This window comes from Falco punctatus (assembly GCF_963210335.1).
Source record: "Falco punctatus genome assembly, chromosome: 1".
Lineage (NCBI taxonomy): Eukaryota > Metazoa > Chordata > Aves > Falconiformes > Falconidae > Falco > Falco punctatus.
The window spans coordinates 26,876,297-26,900,242 of NC_137580.1; the positions used below are offsets into that span (position 1 = coordinate 26,876,297).

General features: G+C 36.3%; 1 protein-coding gene across 5 annotated transcripts in view; it reads right to left on the bottom strand.

Annotated features, from left to right (window-relative positions):
• Window positions 1-23,946, bottom strand: part of KLHL5 (kelch like family member 5) — a 62,176-nt gene that overhangs the window by 36,154 nt on the left and 2,076 nt on the right. For 2 of the 5 annotated variants that reach the window (XM_080408761.1, XM_080408762.1), the window contains exon 2: window positions 22,612-22,704. Coding sequence is in view for 2 of the 5 variants with exons in the window: in XM_080408760.1 (XP_080264886.1) it covers window positions 6,092-6,621 (530 nt within the window). In the remaining 3 variants the exon portion in view is untranslated. Of the gene's footprint in view, window positions 1-6,091; window positions 16,353-18,333; window positions 18,356-22,611; window positions 22,705-23,946 lie in introns of those variants that run through there. The other 3 variants (XM_080408759.1, XM_080408763.1, XM_080408760.1) reach the window with 3 other exon arrangements.

Genomic DNA, 23,946 nt, shown 5'->3' on the forward strand with positions numbered 1-23,946 from the left:
AGGTGTCACACAGCCAGCTTTGCATCAGATGAATTCTGCCCTTTTCCAGTGAAGGCAGTAAGCTGGGTTTCTCTCCATTAACTAACTGCAAGGAGTGACTTTATCTTTGAGACTTCTGCCTACCCTCACGTTACGATGAAAACGGCCCATAGGTTTCAAAGCTACACACAAAATGGCAAGGGTGATGCAAAACACAACCGCACAAACTTGGTCCCTTTAGGAAATCAAGCTAAAAGCAAATGCTCTATCTACGCTACTGAAATCTGCAGGCAGCACTGTACACCAACCCAAATGGTTTTCATAGACAGACTTACAAAGTGCAAAATGGGAACTGGGGCCAGAATAACCAGTGCACAGAATTGGCTTAAATATTGTTTTACGTGTTGCTCTAACACAGACTGGGTGTAGATGAAAGCATTAGTAGTAAACACCGGCAAAACTGGACAGATGGGAAAAAATACACAGTTTTCTCCTCACTAATATGTTTCCAGTGAACACCATTTTGTTTCTCAGAAAATAAAGTAACTGACATTAACATTGTAAATCTGAATTCATGCATAAAGAATACTATCTTTATAAATATGACATGTAAATAAACAGAAAGTCAACAAACCAATACAGACATCTCAATGTATACAGGTATAAAAAAATAAGTATCATGACATTTCAAAGAAGAAATAGTAAAAATATTAGGTTTGGTCACACCTCAGAAAAGTTCAAAATAATAAGAGGTTTAGATAAGTGATGGAAATTATGTGCAGAAAAATAGGTGCAACTGCCTTGTGTTTAGAGAAGATAATAAAAGAAAAACAATGCATAGTACCTCTGACTATAAATTACATGCTGCTGTTTACATTCTTGTAATGCAAACCCAAGAATGATGTCAATGAAATCAAAAGCCAATGTTTGACTGACCAAAGCAGAACTCTGCAATCGTAAACAAAGCATATGGAATTTACTCTAGCAAATCACCAATAAGCTATAAATTTCACTACTGTTCAAAACCAGTGAAGGCATTTATTTTCTTACTAGAACGGACAAATCTCCAGTAGTTGAACTTCCTAATAAAAAATAATTAAAAAAAAAAAAAGTCCCGTGCAGCCAAAAGGTAAGCTGATTGTCTACTTTGACACAGGGCACTACATCTGCTATACCGCATAACAAATCCATGATCTCAAGGTATTTTTTTGGTAATAAATAGAAGATCTGTTGAAATTTCAAGCCTTTAGGCTATAGTAGTCAATTGCTTAAGTCACTAGGGGAGGTAAGAGTATGTCTGGCTTTGGACAAATTAGGATACACATTAAGCTACAACCTTTGCATTTTTAAACAAATCTCCATTTTGTAACTTTCTTATTGTGTTAAAATAGCTTCTTGCATTGCAGTTTTTACATACAATGTTTCAAAATAGTTTAAAATATATCTCTTCAACAATTTAGTTGTTTACACTGCTATCTTCAAGTTAGCTGACGTTTTATGGCATGCAGAGACTGAAACACAACTTACTAAAATAACAATATGCCACCTTCCATAATTTTAGACTATACTTTGTAAGGAGTAAAAAAATTCCTTCTTCAAACTTAGAAAAAGAAGAACCTCAGCTGCAGAGAATGAAGTTTGTTGAAAAGAAGGATGCTGAAAGGATTCTTGGAAAAAGCAAGAAATAGTTAAAAGCAAGACACCTTCAAAGGCTGGGAAGGGCATAAATAATAGGAGGAAGCCATAAGATGGTAACAACAAAAACTGCTAAAAATCTAGTGTATCATAAATCAAGGTAATACAAGACACTGGAAAGAGGACAACAGTGACTCTGGAGAGACTGAAGAGCACAGTAAGACTATATATGCATGAGAACTTGAGGGCTACTGATTCACTTTATGCTAGAGAAAATAATTACAGCAATAGCCAGAACTACAATCATGTAATCAAAAGGCACCAGTTCTAGCAAACACACACACACATCTATATGCACAGTAACCTTAATCTAACTGGCACAAGCAACAACAGACACCAGCGTAACCTATGCTAGGCCAGCAAAGACATGTATATACAGCCTTCTAAGCCAATACTACTGCATCTTTACTTGTTTCTAATTATGTTAAGAAATAACATAGGCATGTTTCATTGCAGATAGACTCTTGATTATAGCACTGATGTTTCCTAAGAGATGTCTTGGATTTAGTGCAGTGAATTCATATACCCACACAAATGTCACCAGTAACATGCATTCTGTTTGGGAAACAACTATTTAGACTACCTCATGATACATCTACACTGGAGCGATTGAGAAGTGCAGTAGTACAAAAAACATACCTGACCAAGCTTTAAGGTAGTCAAAACACATGACAATCGGTGCAAAAATATGATCATCTTGCATGGAAGCCCATTCCATCCAAATTTATAGCTGGAATCCCCTGTGGCTTTGAGAAGTCCATGCTACAGCCTCTTGTCTTACCTTCATTACATCTACTGTTCAAGCTTACTAGATTGCATCTGCTTTGTACGTGCTATTTAATTGTGCTGCACTAACTCTTTCCAAATATGCATAGTCATAACCCAAGTGAAGATTTAATAGGCACAGTGGAAAATGAAAGAATTTTAGCAGTAGCATGGAAGAAAAGAAACTAGAAGGCTAGATTCTCCCCTGTAAATCAACTTGTCTTTCAGTAAGTTTCTTATTTTTGTCTAATTCATGTATATATCTAGCAAAAAAAAATAATGCTCTTTTCATAATTTTTCGGTCAATTTCAAGTATCATACTACTGTCATGCAACAAAATTAGGGAATCTATCAACTGTCCTTATTTGGCAGTTTGCATTGTTTTACGATAGGAGATACACAGACACACACACCACAATTGGCGGCCCTAATAAACTTACAGCCTCAAAGGTAGGTAAGACGGAGCTGAAAGAAAAGACATACCAAAGGTGTCTGTAGATTGAAAATTATTGCGGGGCAGACTTAGATTGGAAGTTAACAGCTTACTAAATCCAAGACTGTGCATAGAGCGTGCAATACTGCAGAGTAGCTACCACCTGGTGCATTCAGACTTTGTCTTAAAATCAATTACAGACATCTTACTGAACTTTTCAGGGTTAGGACACAACTGATGAATTTTGAAATACTGTTTGCATTTAATGTTCAAATATAAATATACATTTTACATTACATTTGAGAACATTTCCACACTTTAATCTACAGTAAAGTAATTCCAATATTTTAACACATGCCTCGGTGAAATGAACCAGATAAAAATACCTAGAGCATACCTAGTATGCAGAATATTGTAGGTTGATATCCACCATGCTTTCAAGGTCTGTGGACTGCTGCTAAGGCACCCACAAAAGTTATGAAAAACGTATCTATTGCTAATAAGTTTAAATCTGCTATGTAAGAGTCTGCACAGCTGTTGGAAAATTTTAAGAAGCGTACAAATCCAAAATGATGACTGTTTCCTCAGGAATGTAGGAAAGTTAACAACAGAGGAAATCTAGGAGACAAAAGCCAGCAAAAGAATTCAAACCTCACTGGTCCAGTAATCAATCATTCAAGCTAACGCTGGTTACAAACAACATGTAGGAGTATAACGTCAACAGCATTATAGCCAACTAGCTCTGATCCCTGAATCTGGATGATCTGCTTGCATGTCAGACACAGCCTTTATCAAAGATCTGGTACTAAACTTGGAATTTGCTTATCCCTTATGCCACCAAGGTCTATACTAATTAGTAATAAATGAATTCTATAGCAGGTCTCTATAAATGAATCACACAACGATCTAAAGCTTTCATAATGACAAAGACCTGATCTAAATGCTTTTCTATCTGTGCTGTATCACATGGCAAAGAGGAAGGACGGTTGATATGTACAAAGCCATTGAGCTGTCACTTCATGCTTTTAGGGCTTGTAACTGGGCGGTAAATTAAAGAGGAGTAAAGAAGTAAGGTCACTGCATAGCTTCTACAAAGTTTTAAAAAAAGGATTTTTACACTCACACAATTTGTTTCCAATGGAGGTAACAGGTTTTTCATATGGGGAAAAAAGCTATATTTTAGACTAATAAAAAGAACATTTAATTACGTTCTTAACATCAGAACTATTCCAGCTGCTGGACAGACTTCTGTAGTCTGCCCAATAGTTTATAGATTCTTAACAAAGGAGTGAGAAAAACACGGTTTAAGTACAGTGTCCCCATAAGACAGGAGACAGATAATACAAAGCAAGTTCTTACATTACCATTAGCTACATATTAAATTGTACCAGCACTGAACTCAAAATTTATCCAAAATATTTATTTTAAAGCCTGAAAGTAAAACACTTGTAAGAACTACAAGACAAAAGGAATTACAAATAATTCTAGATGCTATAGATGATTAAGCACACAATTTAAAAGATACTTCAAATTTACTGAGTTCAAATCCTACATGCACTTCCTGTAGTATACAATTCCACCTGCAAAAAAAAAAAAAAAACCAAAACCCCAATGCTATATAGACTTCTCACAGCCCTAAGTAAGTACCTGTAGTTCTCCAATTCTACAAAGTAACAAATTAGTTTTGTGGTAAATTCTTCTCCTACAATTAAGAACAAATTTATAGTAATTTCAATCTAGACATTTGTCTCTTAAAATTACTTTTTTTTTTTCTACACCGACTGCACATTACTATGGTGAGAATATCCAATTGGGGTAATGCTATATATAAAAATTTCACATCACAAGTAAATGTTCCTGAAATGGAAGGTGATGTTACACCTATATCATATATATTATCCAGTGACACAGCTATTAAAAATTCATACATGAATATCACTTAAAATAGGATGTCTTCAGAAATATTATTAATAGCTACATAGTTGTTGCAGCATGATCAGACTGCTGTTATGAAGCATCAGCATGCAGGATTTCCTTTCCCTGTAATTCTAGTACTATTGCCATTCAGTGATAAAAGCAAATACACTGTATTGACTCTTAAGCATTTTTACCCTCCCCCCTTTCTTTGAATCTTTAAAGGTTATATAAACCATAAATAGGTAGTGTTTATATTGTGGGCTACTTTGCCCTTGCACTAAAAGAATTCTTCTCACAGGGAATGCAAAACACTAAAACTGCTATGTCTAGATTGATCTGTCCTTGTTAGGCTTTATTAAACAGTGTACCCTTTTAAATAGGCATATTTTCTGAAATGCCGTATCATTGCAAAGTTATCTTAAAAGCAAGAAAACAAACATCATAAAATTTACTTGAAATGGTAAGCTATTATGCACTATATGCAGTACAAAACAGGAAAAATACTTTTAGTGAAGAACAGCTATATGCAGTAAAAGGAAATAATAATATTTCTTGTTAAGTATCAGTTTAATTTTTTAACTTGCCTAATTTACAACAACTGGTAAACACCTTTCATTTAAGAACAAATTTTGCAGTTTCATCTTTAGTAACAATATGTTAGAGAAAAACACCTTAATAGACACAATAAAACAGTCTTTTCTTTTTAAGCTAGATACACATTTTAAGACACCTGGACAGATAAAACTGTAATCGCTTTAAAGCACAAATTGGCCAGCTTTCAATAGATGAAAGTATTTTTTTCCTTCAAGTTGCATATACACAAGAAAAAAAAAATCTTTGCTTTATTTCTTAAGTATTTTTACAGTGTCATTTCCCTCATCTATAATGTGGAAACATCCAATAAGAGTCACAAGAAGCTTACATTTTCATAGTTTTCTCCTAACTGGCATGAGACTAATTCTCAGCATAACTGAACGATCAGCATCACTCTGAAATAATTCAGCAAGCATCCTGTAACATTACCATGTAATGGACAATACCTTGTTCATCGCAGCACATAGTTGGTATACTACTTAAAACACAAGTTTGTGCTTTATTTATCCACATTGACTACATCTGCCTTTTAAAAAGATCCTAGTAAACACACAGAACCCTGACTATAAATCATTTTCTGTTTCTGATACTGCAGCTGCTAGGTTTCTGAAGCATTTTAATCTATAATAAAGGTTAGCCTATACATGCATACTATCTGTAAACATGAAATGAAAATACATTTCTCACAATAGGAAAGTAATCAATAACCTGCATGAACTGCTGTCCGATTCATTTTCTTCTTCACTTGCTCTATCATCTGTTTCTTGTCTGTCAAGCGAACCTGCACCTCCACAGTCTTCTGCTGCAAATTCAAATGTAGGGATTTCTGAGGTGGATGCCATTGGCCAAGGAGGTGAACTCTGGAAATCCTGTTGGCTGGACCTTCTGTAACCAACTGATGTTAGAGGTAGGTTACCTGAATCTAAAAACTTTGTGCCACCAGTTGTTACATTTTGTCCTCTATTCCAGAAGTCTCCCTGGTCGTTTGCAATTGCAGAGTTAGGGGCTGATGCCTGATGACCAAACCACTTCCATCTGATTTTTAAAATCTGTTTCACGTCAAACTCTTTACGAGAACCAGACATCCTTAGTGAAAGCCAGTGATCGTCTAGGCAACAGGGTAAGAAGCAGCACACATAAAAGAAGATCTGTGCACCCAACCAAGACAAGAGAAACACATGCTCTGCCTGTCTGTGGCAAGCAGATTTTCTACAGGAGGAGGGGAGAAAGCATTGCATTCACATAAAAAAAGGCTTCTTTAAGTGTATGTCATTAGAATAAAAACAAAAGGCAATAGATGGTGAAAAATCCTTACATAAAAAGGGTGGTGAAACAATCACCTCAATCAGAAAAAGTGTTCATCCCTTTACCCTAAAAGCTCCAAGGCTGTTTCTCTTGCTTTCCTCTGACCATTAGCTTTCAAAAACACCAAACAAACAGCATTCATTAAAGACCTTTCAAGAGCTGAATACCACCCCCTTTTCTTGAACCACAAATGACACAGAATTCCTGTACTGCATCTTAGAATCTCTGCTTCTTATTCTGTTAACTCTTGCTACTACAGACGGGGAAAAAACCTCACAAAAAGCAAATTGAATTCTTCCTGCTAAAGACTAATTCCAGCACTGCTAATTTACAGAGAAGACTTAAAACCAATCAAAGAAAACTGATTATGCTGAGAGAAACTGAATTGTAAGTAATTCTTTGTCTCATTACAGGACATGCACTAACTTAAAAAGGACAAGAACAGCCTGGAAGGCTCAAGGGACTAATACTGGGGGTTACAGAGCCTTTCATCATTATGTGCTTTGATTCAAACCTAGGTCTGCAGTAACTGAAATTTTCTATCTGAAATGAGCTAATGGTTTGCATTCACTTACACATCACTAAAAGCAAAAGAAAGAGCCAACTGGTCACTATCCAAGTTATCAGAAACACCCCCTGCAAAACAGGCAACAAAGACAACTTCTCAAAAGGCTTCTTTCTAATCATATACAATCAGCTGTTCCAGATCACATTAAAAGTACTGTGATGGAACAGTGAAAAAGATGCACATTTTTGAGACAGTATTCCCTCTAGAGAGTTAATCTATGTAACATACTAAAATATTCAACAGAAGTTTTTATTTGAATGAGGAAGAGAAAGCCAAAAGGACAAAATACACGAGCAATTTACATTTCCTATGAAAAACAGACTATTTCCTCTATGACACAGGGAGCTAGCTATGTATAAAACACTGAGACTTACTCCAATCACATGCAAATAGTAATAATTTTAGAACAACAAAGAGCCACTGGATTTTACCAATCCTTGATAAACAGATCTATGTTTTCAGTCTTCACAGTTCAGTTACTCCGTTCAACTCTCCAGGATACACAGGCAACGTATTTGTAAGAGCTTCTCTTCTACCTGCAGTTTTCATCAAAAGTGCAAGTCATAATCATTATGAACATTATGAGCTACAAAATATGTCACCTTGTAATTAGGATACCTGCAGTGTTCTTTAAAACACGTTATATGCAGAGTCCATATGAAAACTTAGAACAGTGCTCAATTTTACCACCCAAAAACCAGTCTGTTTCACACTCAATGCCAGGAGTAAACCATGCTAGTTTCTTGCAAACCACAATGCTGAAAGGACTAGTTTTAACCTGGAAAGATCACCCATTGCTACTCACAACACAGTTACTTATGAAAGTGCTTCTCACAAATGCTAGCAAATCTAATTTCTATAGAAACAGCATTCCAGCTGTTCTCTACAAAGAGATGCTGCATTTCAGAATGTGTACCTTGCCAGCATCCTGGCTTACCAGAAGCTAGATACCCAGGCCTTTGCAGCATGACCAGAAAACAGTAGAATATACTTGGAAGGCAAGATGATTAAGTAGACAAATACACAAGGTTGTTACCATTTTTGCTGGGAATTTCACTTTAACACAGCCAAACAGGGAATTATTTAAGAAGGATAATGATTTAAAGTGTCAGCATAAAAACCGTACAGGTGTTTAACCAAAATGGTATGACAGGCAGACCCTACTCATCTTGCATACACACGCAGCTAATGGTTAAAAGCTTTACTGCAGTGTTCAAACACCATCATTTGTGTAACTGCAAGTTGGGTGAAACTACAGTACACCTTAAGAAGTAATAACAAAAGGACATCTTTTTATTTATCCTCTCCTTACATTTTGTGTTGGCTTTGGCTCTTCATTAGAGGTGGAGAAGCAAAACAAGTGATTGGTTAATTTGTTAACATCCAACACAGAAGTAGTATTTTAATTAGCCATTTAACTTGAAAAGCAAGCTTTAAATACTGTTATTTCTGCTGGTATGGTAAATCCATTATATTAAAGACTGACCTGGATTTTCTTGCTTGTATAACAGACTCATTTAAAATTCAGACTGTCCCAGTACAAGCCTACTAAGACAACAGTAGATTTGCCGATTCTAGTGCTTTTTCAGCACTTTCTCATGACTTAATGGAAAACACAGCCTAATTACTGCTTTTCTTCGGCTGCGAAGCTATAGGGTCAAAGAGAGATTAGAAACCAAATGTGCTGTAGTTTTAAAAGACCAAAACACAAACCTGTTTTCCATCTTCTCTTATTTTTCTAGATTATACAGACTCTTGCTCCTCTATACACTCTCCCAAATTGCAGTTCTAAGACAGACTGCATAAATATCTAAAATATTTCTCTGTTTCGTATAACTCAGATACAACTTTGTATTACAAACAACAAGATGAAACAAGTAATCCTTCAGTTAAAATTGACAACACTGCTTGGAAATAATTGAGGGACTCTTCTTGTTCGGGACAGTCTTTATCACTATGAACCATGTGATCGCTTTTATCAAGTCTCCTGCTGGGAGTTAACAGACTTTTGAGGAGATCTGAAATGACGAACTGTTCAGACTTCCACTTGCTAGGACCACTCAAGCTTCAACTTTAACATCTCCTCTGGTGACCGGTGCTCACAAATCCAAATGCCCACCCCTAGTCTATGGCCTCCCCTCATGTCTTTCTAATGCACTAACACATTTCTGAGAAGCCTGTTTAAAAGATAAGATTAAGGTACCATCTTAAGTCATTCACAGTATACTCAAACTTTGCAAGGATTCTAAAATATTTTTTTCATTTACTAAGGCAAAATTTTTCATTTAATGAAAAAAAAAAAGGGTGCTTATGCCCATTTTTTCTGACTTTTGTCACTTGCAGCTGAATATCCATTTTCTATTCTGTGGTAAATCATAACAATATTTTAAATACAGGTACACTGGCCTCTTCGGGAACATAATTTTGTTCACATTAATGAGGTTGCATAAACTTACTGTGAAAACAATTTTGAGAACTCTGATTTTTACTGATCAGATTGACATTCCTAAGAGCAGAGCACCTGAGTGTTTAAGTACATAACTTCTCTCCTATAAGCAGATCCACAAAGTAATAAATGCCTGCAGTTAGCAGGGGGGAACATTTTCCCCACTTTGGGGACAACGACGATGACATTTCCCCCTTTTCCCCACAAGTTCCCCCTCATGAACAAAAGGAAAATATTTGAATGCATACCATACATAAAATCTGCAGTTGTGCAAATAGGTAACAATAAAACCACAGCATGACAGCTTTATAAATTGCTCTTTTCAAGATCTTCAGAACACTTAATCTCCACAGTGATATACAAATCTTTTTTTACTAGAGAACTTTACTACACTGACATTCTTGGTATTATATATATTGTTTATTCATACAAATGTTAAGGGAAGATTGCAACTGAGCCTAACTAGTTAAAATTTAGAAAACATTTTTACTCCTAAGGTGCTTCTACTGTGTATTTTGAGGGAAGATACCTTCCAAATATCATTAAGTACACCACTAGGAAATATGGAAAAAACTATTATTCAAATAATCAGGTCTACAGACTTTTATTTGTTATGACTTTTCACTTTTTTGAGGCACTTTTAAGATTTTCATGGTAACATTTTTCCTGTCACTGCTGTTTTGGCTTCAAAAAACTATCACCACAACTTCAGGGCAATTCATCAACATACTTTTTCAAGGTATTTAGTCTGTCAAATGGATTTAAAATTATCCATTTTTAAACTGAAGATCTAGGGGTATAAAGGCTCTCGGCTAGTCCTTGGAAGATACTAATGATCCTTTAAAGTGCCAATTAAGAATGAAAATGTCAAAATAATTAGATAAAGTCTTCGTTCTGACTGCAAGAGTTGTTTGTCTCTTGAAAAAAACACTGCTTAATAAAAACATTAAATATAAAAAGACATATTTTAGACACAGACTCATTAAAATGTGATAAAGTAATACATTATTGCCAATGTTTAGTGATCCTAGATATTTATTCTAAAGCATAAGAAAGGTTCGCTGACTGCAATGTTCATCAATCAAATGCATACTTAGAGCATTAAAAGGCATACAAAATTTAACACTTTTTAAGAAGGAATTATTAAACTTTAAAATATTAATTTGAGGCATTAAAATTACCATTCAAAGAAAACTGCTACAGACAAATCCCAAATTCTCCTTCTAACTATGCTCATGTTAAAAGAAATGTTAGATGTTTACTTGTTTACTTTCTTTTTTCTTCGCCATTCCTGTGTTCCAGCCCCAAAATTACAGAAATAGCTCAACAAGGACTTCAGGAAGATACATATGTTCATGCTCTGTGATTCTATAAAACAATAATCACTTCCTATCCAAAAGTTTTTTTATAAGGGCAAACATTTCTGTGGTTTATTGTTATGTGAAAAGTCCCTTACAGCAAGCAACAGCATAGTTCATCCAGGAGAAAAAGAGGAAAACACCCCACAGATGCTGACTGTATGTACTTGAATTCATTGTTCTGACTGGCAGAAATGAGCTGCAGCCAAATTACTGGCACTACACCGCAACTTTCTGCCACTTTGCATTGCACATTTCCCTTGAGAGTTGCAAGCCGTATGTTTAAAAACACTGACTTTAGAAAACTCAGTGTAACAGTTGCATGAAAAGACCAGTATACAGCAACAGCCTGGTTTGCTGTTTATTTTATTCAGATAAAGGGGGCAGAGGGGAAGGGAGAAAATTTCCATATGTAATAGAAGACTATACTGTCAGATCCTGGTTTTTTAGCTCAAGCATCATACTGGTTCACACAGAACAACAGTTGTGATCCAAGATATTTACATTTCTTTAGCATCAAAACATTAACATTGATTTCTGTCTATCCAAGTAATACCCAAGTACTATCAGGAACTGTACCATCTACGTAAAACTGAAATGCAGAGCTACTCCTGAGCAAACAGCACAGTAAGTCACCTGAAGCTTATTCACCCCCTAAAGGGTTTGCACTCCAAGTCCATCAGGTCAGCTGTCATTTTTTAGTTAAAACTCATTTATAATACAAAATGGACAATATTTTAAAAGACTAACCCCCAAATCACAAAATCAGTTTTCTGTACCAAAAGGCTCAAGTAGCCACACAAGTAGAGATTAAGACAAGCAAAAGGTTCCCAGTTCATACACTCCAGGGACACCAGTACTGCCAATTCTAATGAAAACAAAGTAAAGTCATCAATCTAGAGACAGTAATACTCCAGCACAAATCACCTCCTCTAGGAATGCCACTGTTAAGGAAGAGTGGTAACAAAAACACTGGTCTGCAGATATTTGAAGAACTCCTGCCAAAAGTAAAGCCTTTCTTTAGACCTAGTTTAGAAAGGTATAGCCCAATAAAGCTACAAAAGACCATATACCACAGACTGAAGGACAGTGGCAAATCCAAACAAAACGACATGGACATAGTTTCCTTTTATCAAGATAAGATAAACATAGCCCAGGTCACCTCTGTAGACATATTTGCAGGCAAACTGAAGAAGATATTTTCACATTTTTCCAAGACAGCAGCAGCTTTATTTCACCACAAGTAATTCATTTCTTCTCAAAACCCCACAGGAAAATGGGTAAAGAACAACACTACCAACACTGTCAACAGCAGAGCGGATATTTGGTAAAAAATTACAGGTATTCACAGTTCTACATCAGGCCCCATACTACCAGATTATGACACAATAAAAGAACAGTGAAGAAGCAGATTTGCAAGTGATTAGGTAACACAAGACTGTGCTCCATGCCAGACCACACAAACTTTTAAGAGAAATACATAGAGGTCCATAGGTGAAAAGTTTACACTGTATTTAAATGTCAAGCTATGCAATGCCACAGCTACTGAAGCAAAGTCTTTAAAGTTAGACCTTTTTAAATGAATGATTTAACACCTAAAGACACAAGAGATTCATTATTTCTCTCTCAATGAAGACCTCTGTTTAATTAGAAACTTCAGTTAACATTCCCCCACAGACTTTCAGCTGCATAAGGGATAATATATGAGGATATAATTTTTTATACATATTTATAAAACAAATGGTGTGACCTCATCTGAAATTCCTTGTGTGCAACTGATCACTGCAACTCAAAAACACTGTTGCAGAATACACGGTTCACAGAAAGGCAAGACAAATGATCAAAGTATAAAACCAACAATCACCACACTAAAAGGCAGAATGCTTCTAGGAATCATATCAATATTTGTAAGTATCAAATTAATGTTTATGAGAACCACATTAATGTCTCAATATGAAAAACAGAACTTTTATTTAGTTTTAAGAGTCAATACCACATTACACAAAGACATATGCTTACATTTTAGGAATCCAGTTGTGCGTAACATCACAGATGTCAAACAGAACTTCTCATAAAAATCCCTGCTATATAAAGAATTCTACCACTGTATGCCCACCTGGAGCTGAATCTCACAAGGGACGTCAAAGGCAACATCAAGGACTTTTATGGTACGTAGGTGACGAAAGGAAGAATTTCATGAAGTTCAGCAAAGGAAGGTGCAAAACTCTGCATCAGGGAAGAACAATCCCATGAACCAGTGTATGCTGGGGGCCACCCAGCTGGAAAACAACTTTGCAGAGAAAGAGTCTCTTGGAAGTTGCCAAGCTGAACAAAAGCCACCAATCTGCCCTTGCAAAAAAGGCGGCTAATGGTACCCTGCGCTGCATTAAGAGTGTTGCCAGCAAGTTGAAGGATGTGATCCTTCCCTTCTACCCAGCATTGCTGAGGTCACAGCTAGATTGCTGTGTCCAGTTCTGGGCTCCTCAGTACGAGAGAAAGGGACATACTGGAGAGCGTCAGCAAAGGGCCAAAGATGACCAACAACTTGGAGCATCTCTCGTATGAGGGAAGTCTGAGTGAGCTGGGACTGTTTAACCTAGAGAAGACTCAGAGAGGTCTTGTCAATATCCACAAATAACCGAAGGGACGGTGCAAACAAGATAGAGCCAGACTCTTTTTAGGAAGGTTCAGCGACAGGACAACAGAGGCAACAGGTAACAACCAAAACACAAGAGGTTCCGCCTAAATGTAAGGAAACACTTCTTCATTGTGAGGACTACTGAATATAGGCTGCCCAGGAAGGTTGTGGAGATATTGAAAAGCTGTCTGGACGTGGTGCTGGGCAACCTGGCTTTTGGTGACCCTGCTTGAGCAGGGGGAGTTGGACCAGATGACCTCCAGATGTCTCTTCCAATCTCAACCACCCTGTGATTCTATGAAATATTGAACTGTTTGTAAGGTGGCAAAAGGGAATTCAAGTATCTAGCTATCATCTACTTATTCCACGGACTTAAGCCCCTTCCTTAAACTGACTTTACAGGAATGGCTGCTCTGACAAGTAAAGAATTATTTTAAATAATAACAATCTGCATTTATCATACAAGTAATATGAAAGCAACATAACCCATCAAATGAGCACCCTAATTCTATTTGTGCACTCACATCCATTAAGTACCTTTACGCCACCACTGCCTTCAAAGTAACAGCTGGATAGAAATAAACCATTTTGGTAAGCCTAAGGCTAGACAAATAAAAAACATTTTGATCTACTGCCATGTTGCAGTCATGATCCTTACAAGTAGAGAAGATGACTGCAAAGCATGGTAACTAGATGTACAGGAGGTGAGGAATTCTGTGCATCAGTTCCATGCTACTGAATGGAAATGTTTCTCAGTTACAGTTTATTCTCATACCCCCACTAAATTAAGTATTTCTTTTATACATACAAACAAAAGTATTAAATGCCTTTTTCAAGAAATGCTTCAGAAGCATTTTTGTTAAGGGTATTATCTAAAGAACACTGTACGTGCACATGTTCTCCCTCCTCCAATATGGTATTAAGATTTTCTATGCCAACTCTAAATAGGTATGATTTACTTTAACAGTACAATACAGAAAAGCATTCTTCCAATTCAGCTTGCCAGCAATGATTGCTCCTTATACAGGTCACTGAACACAGATGAAGCAATGACTATGCAAGAAATGCCACACAAAGAAATTACCTCAATGTCTTATCAAATATAGGTATTCTACTAAAGAATTTTAAAAGAGCGTAAGTGTTCATATTCCAAGTAAGGACTTGTGAGGTGACTCATCACCAATTACTACTAAAAATCCTGTTTATAAATAGACACGCTAGTAGCTGACAAATATACGTTACTAGAAAGTATTATTTTGCAGAGTAGAAAACCTAAATCTTCCATCTTATTTCTCCACAACAAGTGACATTTACAGCAGAAACTAAATCTGAAATTAAGCACTGAAATGAGATCAATATCAGAGACCAGTATTTATAATCAAAAGTCCCAGAAACGTTTAAATTGGATCATACATATATTTGTTTAGAAACACACAACAAAATGTCCTGTATCACTGGCTTTAATTACAACTTCGTATCTTGACAATATGTTTTTCATCTTACAATAAGCTTCACAAAGTTGTAAAAGCAACATGATTAAATTAAGAGTTGTTAATTAAAGGTTTCCATTGATTTTTACCAGTGATTTGGCTCAAAGAAGCATTATTAGGAAAAACACATGCAGACCGAATCACAGTACATTTAATTATCCCCTTCACTCTAAAACAAAACTTCTCTGCCTTGGGTCAATGTTGCTTAAAAATAATATATATCTGAGGCATATTAAAGGAAAAATATCCTTTAATTCTGTATTTGGATACTATCAAATCTCAGATTAAACTATGTATCAGGTCACCACTTATTCCTAAATATAATCAGAAAACTGGTTTCTTAGCTCTCCATTCTGTCTCTGCAGTTTCATGCAGAAGTAATCTCATGTTCCCCACTAGTATTTATTTTACAATCTCTTCTAACAATAATTCCAGTTCTCCTACATGCTTCATCTCCCATGTTCTCCCTCACCCACATGCATGCATATCCCTCCCTACTAAGTACCAGGACAGGCAGGATAAGCAAATCCTTTGTCGTATTCAGACCCAGAAGCAGACCCGCTCATCAGCAGGCAGGTCAAGTAGTATTACTTGGCCTTCCCTACCTACCCGTATTTTCAAAGCCTTTCAGGAATTTGAACACAGTAAGAACTCCATTCTGACAGAGCTTGACTGAAATTGGCAAGTAGACAGAAATGTTCAGGGAGAACTAATAAACCAAAAGACATAAAACCAACTCATCTGGGGAACTCACAGACTTGCAAGCTGCATTACCTTTTGCTTCTGAGTATGCACAACTGCCTTAGCTTGAGTAGCTATGTACCACCTAAGCCCAGGATTTAGGAACAAAGCAGAACAGAAATCATCACAATATCTGACTGATTGTTCACACACAACTACGAGCTCCTAGTCTTCAACAGCTGTAAAACTGAAAAGGCCTTGAAAAGGAAGGCAACAATGACAGAAATCGACAACCTATTAAACCTTTATATCATGAAAGTACTTGCAGAGTTAACAGTTCAACTATCCTAAGAGGCACACTGATCCCCATCTTAGCTGCCTGACCCATGTTTTTACAGGAATCCTGAAACCTTTCCTGTTCTGCATGAGTGAGAAGACAAGAGCAATATAAAAAAATTGCCAGGAAGAACACAGGATACTAACCCAGACTGCTGGCGCTCCCAGGGGCATGAGATCCACTACTGAAGTAGCATGCTCCTAAAAGGGAAAACTCTTGAACACAGATTGCTAAACTGTCAGAAGCTGGCATAATTGAGAAAAAAAATATTTGCTTACCAAGTGTTTTTTCTTCCTCTGATATGAACTCTGGCTAAACCTTAAGGGAAATACAAAACTAACATGCTGTACTATCGCACGTAGATCTCATTAGATTTAGATGATCTGCAATCATTTGCCCATCTATCCTCCCTATAAGCTCAAAGTTCTAAGAATTCCTAATTTAGCTTTCAGTATTTATAAAAGATATTTCTCATACATTGAGCTGATAAGTTTTCAAACAATAATGTCTGAATACTTACGGAAACTATCACTTGATCCGTTTTAAGTACAATTGGTTTTGTTCAAAACATCAGTTAATTTCTTACGCAAAGGTGCGATTTAAATTTGTATTTGTTAATGGAAAAAAACATCTATCAAGAAGTGAGAGGAGGTACAAAAAGAGTGAAGTTCTACTACTTATAAGTGAAGTTCTACTACTTATCACTTGATCTGCCACATATTTATAAACTCATAGATAAATTTTAATTACTTTTATTTCCTTGGAAAACACTTCCAAGTTTAAAATGCTATGGTTCTTGGTGAAGATCTTGCCAAACCTTACAGAGCTATAATAACATCATTAAATGCTCTACTTTCTTAATGCTTTAATTACAGTTTGAATGCACAAGTTTGTGATTACATTTACATCCGAAGTATCATTTATCCTACTGCATGTAAAAGATCAAGATTTAAACTTTGATTTCATCTTTGGCAAGGATCAAGTGATAATTTAGTATTTAAAGGCACTTATTTTTAGAATATTAGAATATATTTTAGAATATCTACCAGACAAATGCATATGGATATAATGAATAATCCATGTAGAATGCTTTCCTTATCTCAAGGCAACTGTCAGGCTAACAGCTTATTTGTGCACAAGTCAACATAAAATGTCTGCTCTGGTAACAAAAACTCGCTTGCAAACAATCCAATCACCAAAACCACTAACAAAAAACTCATCTTCCTGTGCGCTGCTCCTGTGTCTCCTCACCACATAAACACTACTTGTAAACATTTAATTAATTTGGTAATTCAGCTATATTACTGTTTGTATTCTTTACAGTTCAGGTTAGTAAACCTCTCTGGACTTGATTCTTCTCTCATTGTACACGACAAATATGTACAACATAACATGGCCAGGTGCTGTGAATATTTCATGTGTTCTACAGGTATACTTTAGCTTGATTTTGAACAAGTTCTGTTGGCTTGAAACTGAGACTACAGTAAGCATAGGAATGGTGTGCACTTTTTTTGTTTTTAGAATGAATGGTACTGTTTCTACCCAAATCAACTCAAATCTGTACTAGACAGATGATGATATAATCATCATGCTTCTATAGCCCATATCAAAATGTTATCAGTATTTCCTCTTACAGCTTCATAACATACTGCAAAAAGGAAAGGAGGTGGAATAGATGGAGCACACCAGAAAAAACAGCAGCATTTAAAAAGATAACCTAAAAGAGATTTGAGATAATATGGTTCTCTACATTTTTTTGATTCTGAATAGCTATGATTGCAAGATAGCTCTAGCATACTTCGAAAGAAATTTTTGAGAGCAGGATGGTATAAAGGCCTGACCACAGGTTTTTCTTTTCTCCCTTTCTCTTCCTGCATTGCTCTTTCCCCTTTACGAACAACATATACAGAAAATGGATTCAAAAGTGCTGGGGGGGGAGGGAAGTGCTTAGGAAGTGAAATTGTTTGTAGGTCAATATGCTGGAAGATCTTCCTATTCAAAGCCAGTATTAAAATATGCTGTCTGTAAAGAGTTCCTCCGGTTGAGAATATGGTCACTAATAAGCAACACTAAGCATGAAAGGGTTACAAAATCATAAGCAGATCATAGTACCACACACTCACTCACTCTGAAACACGGAAGGAAGAACAGGAAATACATTCTGCTCCAGCTAAGTCCAGCTTTTAAAATATCTTGCCTATTGATTAAAAAAGAAAAAAGTTTCAGGGAAACTAGTAGAAAGCAGATACAGCAGAAAGTTTAAAAATAGAAACATTTCACTCAACTGAAAACTTAAAACTGCGAAGTTGAACTATTCTTTTATGTTTTGTGTTTAGCTTTTCAAAAGATTGAGGTGGGGTTTTTTTCTCTTCTTTTCTGGTAATCGCTCTTAATATAACATTTCAGAAGAAAATTGTACCTCAGATATGAGTTAGTAAAGAAACTGTTTCCTTCAGAGCCTCTCTTCTTACAGGTTTAAATTCTAATCAGAACTGAAATTGGAGGGGAGAGATTTCTTTTTAACCTAACATGGAATACTACAACCACAAAACAAAGAGAGATGAAAGAAATAATCACTGTTCTGGCCTCATAATAACATCATTATAATCATGTTTCACAAAAATAATTGATTTTTCATTTAATGTCATCCTTTCCAATGCTACTGGTGTAATGCTTGGCCAAGGTGAGAACTGCTTTACTGCTGGAGACACAAAGCCTATCTAACCTATCTATCTAACGAAGTCTTCAGTTGCAACCCACAGGAAATAATTAAGGAAAGACTGTCAGAAACGGGTCTGTAAACATTAAGTTATCCACAACACTCTTGTTAGTTACTTAGGATTTCATTCTTCCTAGGTAAGACACATTCTGCTCCTCCACTCCCTCATATAAAATCCAGTAAGCATAAGCAGGAGAAGCACCTTACATTTTCAAAAACTTTTTCAGAGGCTTAAAAAGCTGTAATTATGCGAAACACTTGGGCAAGCTGTAGCTTTTTGAAACTGTAAAGGGGGGACATTTCTCAAAGTTAAAAAGGTAAGGTTGATTCCGTAAGCAGGAAAGCACTTGTACGTTTGATATCTAAAAAGATGTCTAGTACAATTGATGTACTCTTTCAAGAACCAACGCCACCACTGAATGTGTAATAGAGAGCCATAAGAGTTTACCCAAAATAAAAAGCAGAATGTTGATTTAAGTGGCAATTTCTTGAACTGGAAAGCACTGCAAATTTTAAGCAAGTTGGTTAAATTCTTATTAAGTTTTAAATTAAGTTAAATTATTTTCACTAGACTCAATACAAAGTACATTGACTATTTTGACAAGAGTTACCAGCTAAAGCAGTAGGACAAGTCTATCTCAGACACATTTTCAAAGAGATTAAGCCAGCGCTCTACATTAAATTTCCCTGGTTTACAAATACATCTTGTACAATTTTATGAACAATCTTCCATTAATTCTGAAGAACTGATGGATGCCCTAGGAAGAATCCAAGTTAATAATGAAAAATTCTTCTTCAAAGTATATCCTGTTGTTACGGAAGAGATCAGCATTTTTAACATCAGTTGCACTTGGAATTGCCAGAAGAGGTAATTAATTGGCAAAGTATTCCTCTGAACAGACTGAAATCAATATCTCCCTCAACTGTACAGAAATTTGTCCTCTGGAAAAATGCCAGCATAGTCCGTAAGACATAATTACTAACCAGGAGCCCTGCTTGATAATTAATCATTCTACCTTGCAGTAAGACAGGAATAAGGATTTCTCCCATAGTGATCCACCTTTTCAGTTCCTTCTCTTTGGAGTACATTTTGGCATTTGTTTAAAATTCTTTTTAACTTTCATGACCACTAGAGAAAAACATGCAGGCCAAGTCTAAAAATTCTGATGACCTAGAGGAGGTTGGCTATTTTCTAAGCCGGAGCTACCACATTCTGAACCACTGCAAAATAGTGAAAACAAGAAGTCTTATCTCAAAGTAATTTCTGGGGATCTTCAGCAGTTCTAATAATTTCTAAAGCTCAAAATAGTTTTGATGTCATCTATGGTGGAAGATACCAACAAGGATATAGATTGACCAAGGAAGGAAAGATAAAAGAAAAAAAAGGAAAAGGGAAAAGAGCCTGACTAGAGACCAATCCTTTATGACCCCAAATTAAATAAAGCCTATTATTTCCCAGAAAATAAAGCAGTCAAGAAGGACTGGTTTCCCCAATTGCTTGATGCCATACATACGTGACTATAATAATTTTCCGATTATCACTGCTGTTGGATTAACAGGCTGTCTAGGAAAGGCTTCTAAACAGACAAGGGAGAGGATAAATAAAACAGTGGCAGCATCTTTGTAGAAAAAGCTGAATTTCAAGGCACCTCAAGAAAGAATGATGCTTGTTTGAGTTTCATTGCCATATTCTTTATAACCCTATGTTTTGAATTTATCAAACCTGAGTAAAGACAGAGGAAGACATCAAGCTTAAGCAGATGCTTCCCAATCTCCATCTGGGCACCAGGTCTGCAGCATCAGGTACCAAAAGCATCATTCTGCTATGCAATACTAAAATATTTGGTACTATTGAGAGCAATGCAGAGTGAGAAACAGGTTCTTGTTTTGATGTTATATAAGCCTGCATTGAAGAAAAGCATGCAGTAGACTAATACAACACCAAATACTCTCCCATTGCTGGTACTGATGATTACCATAGCTAGTGCCAGGGGACTACCTGCCAATTACTTGCCAAAGTCTGTCCCACTGTGGCAACCAGACACTTGAAACAAACTCCTTAAGATGTCTTGCAAGCATTTCCTTCTTTGAGACCAGAGCAACAGGAATACTAAAGTGGTATTTTCATACATGTTTCTAAGTATAAGAAGCTTATATGGATGAATTTCGTTTAGCCCAAACACTCAGTATACTAACTAAAAAAGACATCAGCTTTTTTTGGTGCACCAATGGGTGAAGAAGTGAATATTGGAAATATGAAATAAATTTATAATTAATCTATATAAAACAAAATATGAGTACTGCAATTTCTCCCAACAGTTTAACAGAACCAATACAAATAAATGAGAGGATAGCAATGGTCTCAAACTCTAAACTTATCAAACTCATGATTCCCAACTCATTAATGTGATGGCCATGCACAAAAATGCCCAAAGCAAAACCTTGTAATTACTATACCCAGAATTCTCAAGTACTGTGTCATCACTCTTAATAAAAAATATGTCTCAAGAGTTGCGTTCTTCTAGGCTAGCACTGTCACACAGCAAACAGCCACAAAGGGCGCTGCAGCTGGTGCTCAGCTATCACTGGGCTAAATTTATTTGAAATAGACTTTCTGTTATTCCATCACATAGAACTGCAACATTCCTTTAAACTTGTTGTTCCTGGAAAGCTAGTCAAAGGTTACAGACCCAACCCCCGCCCCAAAAATATAATTAATTATATAATATACTGTGCCAAAAAGTTTATCAAGAAGCAGAAAAATACACAACAGAACAAATTAAAGCACCTACTATTAAAAACATTATTTATATATGGTAAATTGCCAGTGATGTGACAGATGACATGAAGAGTTAGAAAGACCGTCTCTCTTCTTCTGTATTTGCATCATGATATGAGTAAATCCTAGACAATAAAGGAGTATGTTTCTTTATCAACATTCCCAAAGCAGAGGGATCTCACAGTCATGAAAGCCAATTTTTTCATTTTATTAAAAGCTAGTATTGCTAAATTAACTGGACTACTTTTCTAACTCACCACTATTTTTTCAGCAGTATTTTACTTTACAGAGAGCTCAGATAAAGCTAGATTCTTGCATGTATTCCTGTTTTCAACATTCTTTTATTCCTTTGCTTTGTGCAAATGTCAAAGCTATTCCCTTTGAAAATTACTTTAGCTTAGAACATTCTTACTGCTTTCCTGCTAAAAAAAAAAGGAAAGTGAAAACCAGCCAGTATTATTGGAGTAATGAGATTTGACTGTGCAGTTGACGGGCCTCTATTCATAAGCATTTCTCTAAAGAAGTATTTTCTCTTACAGATTCAGCATCAGCTTTTCCTGTTTTTCCTATAATGATTAAAAGATTCAAAGTCAGAGGTTTCTCATGCATTTTGAAAAGATTAAAACTGAACTTTATAGTAACACTGACAGTCTTCTATAAAGCATGCTTTGATAAAGAGCAGAAGCGATGAAATCACATAAAAATGTTCCAAACACTAGGAGTGAAGTCCAGAAAAGCAAAGTCAATTTCTGCTCGTGTACACTTACCGGGAAGGAAGCCTTCACAGGATGTGTAACAGACAAACGATTAAATTTCAGGTGTAAGGAAGACCTAGTACCTTTGTGAGCTAAAACTGTGTTCCTTGTAGCATAACTTAATGTTAAAATTGAGAAAATACAATAATTACCTGTAACACCAGAATGAACTCTTAAGTGTTCAAAGAATCACGTAACTCCATTTGTCTTCCTCTTTCCAAAAATTTGAGGTAGCAGGTAAAAACCTGGAGGCACAAAAACAACAGTGCTAACAAATAAGAACCAGCCATTGAAGGGAAAAAAACCCAAAATGAAATCAAGTTGCCTACTCTATTCAGATAGAACCTCCTCCCATTTGCCTTGTGATTCCTAAGCTTTCTGAGAAGGCAGCGACAAAAGCATGTCACCACAACTGTCACCTTAGCTTCTTCCACAACTTCAAGTTACTTACACATCAACAAAGACTCCAAAGAAAAAGGGAAAATTAATATGAAATTTGAATACCTAAACCAGGGGTCCTCAAACTTTTAACCAGGGGGCCGGTGCGCAGATGAAGTGGCAGGCAGTCAGCTGCGGCTGCTTGGTTCCCCCCCAACCCCCGAGGGGCTGGGGGGGGGGGGGGGGGGGGCAGACTGAGGACCCTGGGGGGCAGTATCCGGCCTGCAGGCTGTAGTTTAAGGACCCCTGACCTAAACTCTCAAGGAACACTGGGTTACAAGACAGTATGGTGGGGTTTTTTTCTGTAAAAAAAAAAAAAAAAAATAACCTCAGCGCATTTTCACCCCTACCTTCAACTAGCTGTAATTCCATGAAGGGAAGAACAGTGAAGAATTGTTCTACCACATGAAGCCCTTAAACTGAACACTGTTGCCAAAAAGTTACATTGTATTGGTGAATAAAGCCAAGTACCACTACACATGCTTCAATAAACCAGACATTTATATAAAAAGTCACACCTACTATTACAGTGACTCTCAATCTTTTCCTATCTACAGGCCAGCAGAAAGTTTCCAGCCAATATAAGTCCTGTACTCAAAAATCCTAGCTTGCTGAAATAGTACATGTCTACTTTTGGCTCAGCACCAAACAAATTGACTATATGCACTTTAAATTGAAAGACAACATAGCCCCATAGGACACCTGCATGCATAGTGTGATACCTAATACTTGACTTCTCATGGTCTGATCTTTTTTCATTAGCTGCAAGAGCCTTCTAGCTGTCTGAATAGTAATATCACCTCATCCTTGCATCTGGAGCACATGACCTCATCTCTCCTATATGATTGGTTTTTAAGGTCATGCAGCCAATTAATACATGTATTTACGGTCAGCAGTTGCTTTGTTGGGAATTTTGAATGAAAGCTTTTGTTCTTGTGAAAAAAAGCAAATGGTGGATGGTCAGGTTTGTAATTAATGCATTCTTCTACTTGGTAAGATTGCTATAATAAAAAGCAATTTAAATGACAGGGGAGAAGGTAAACTTTCCC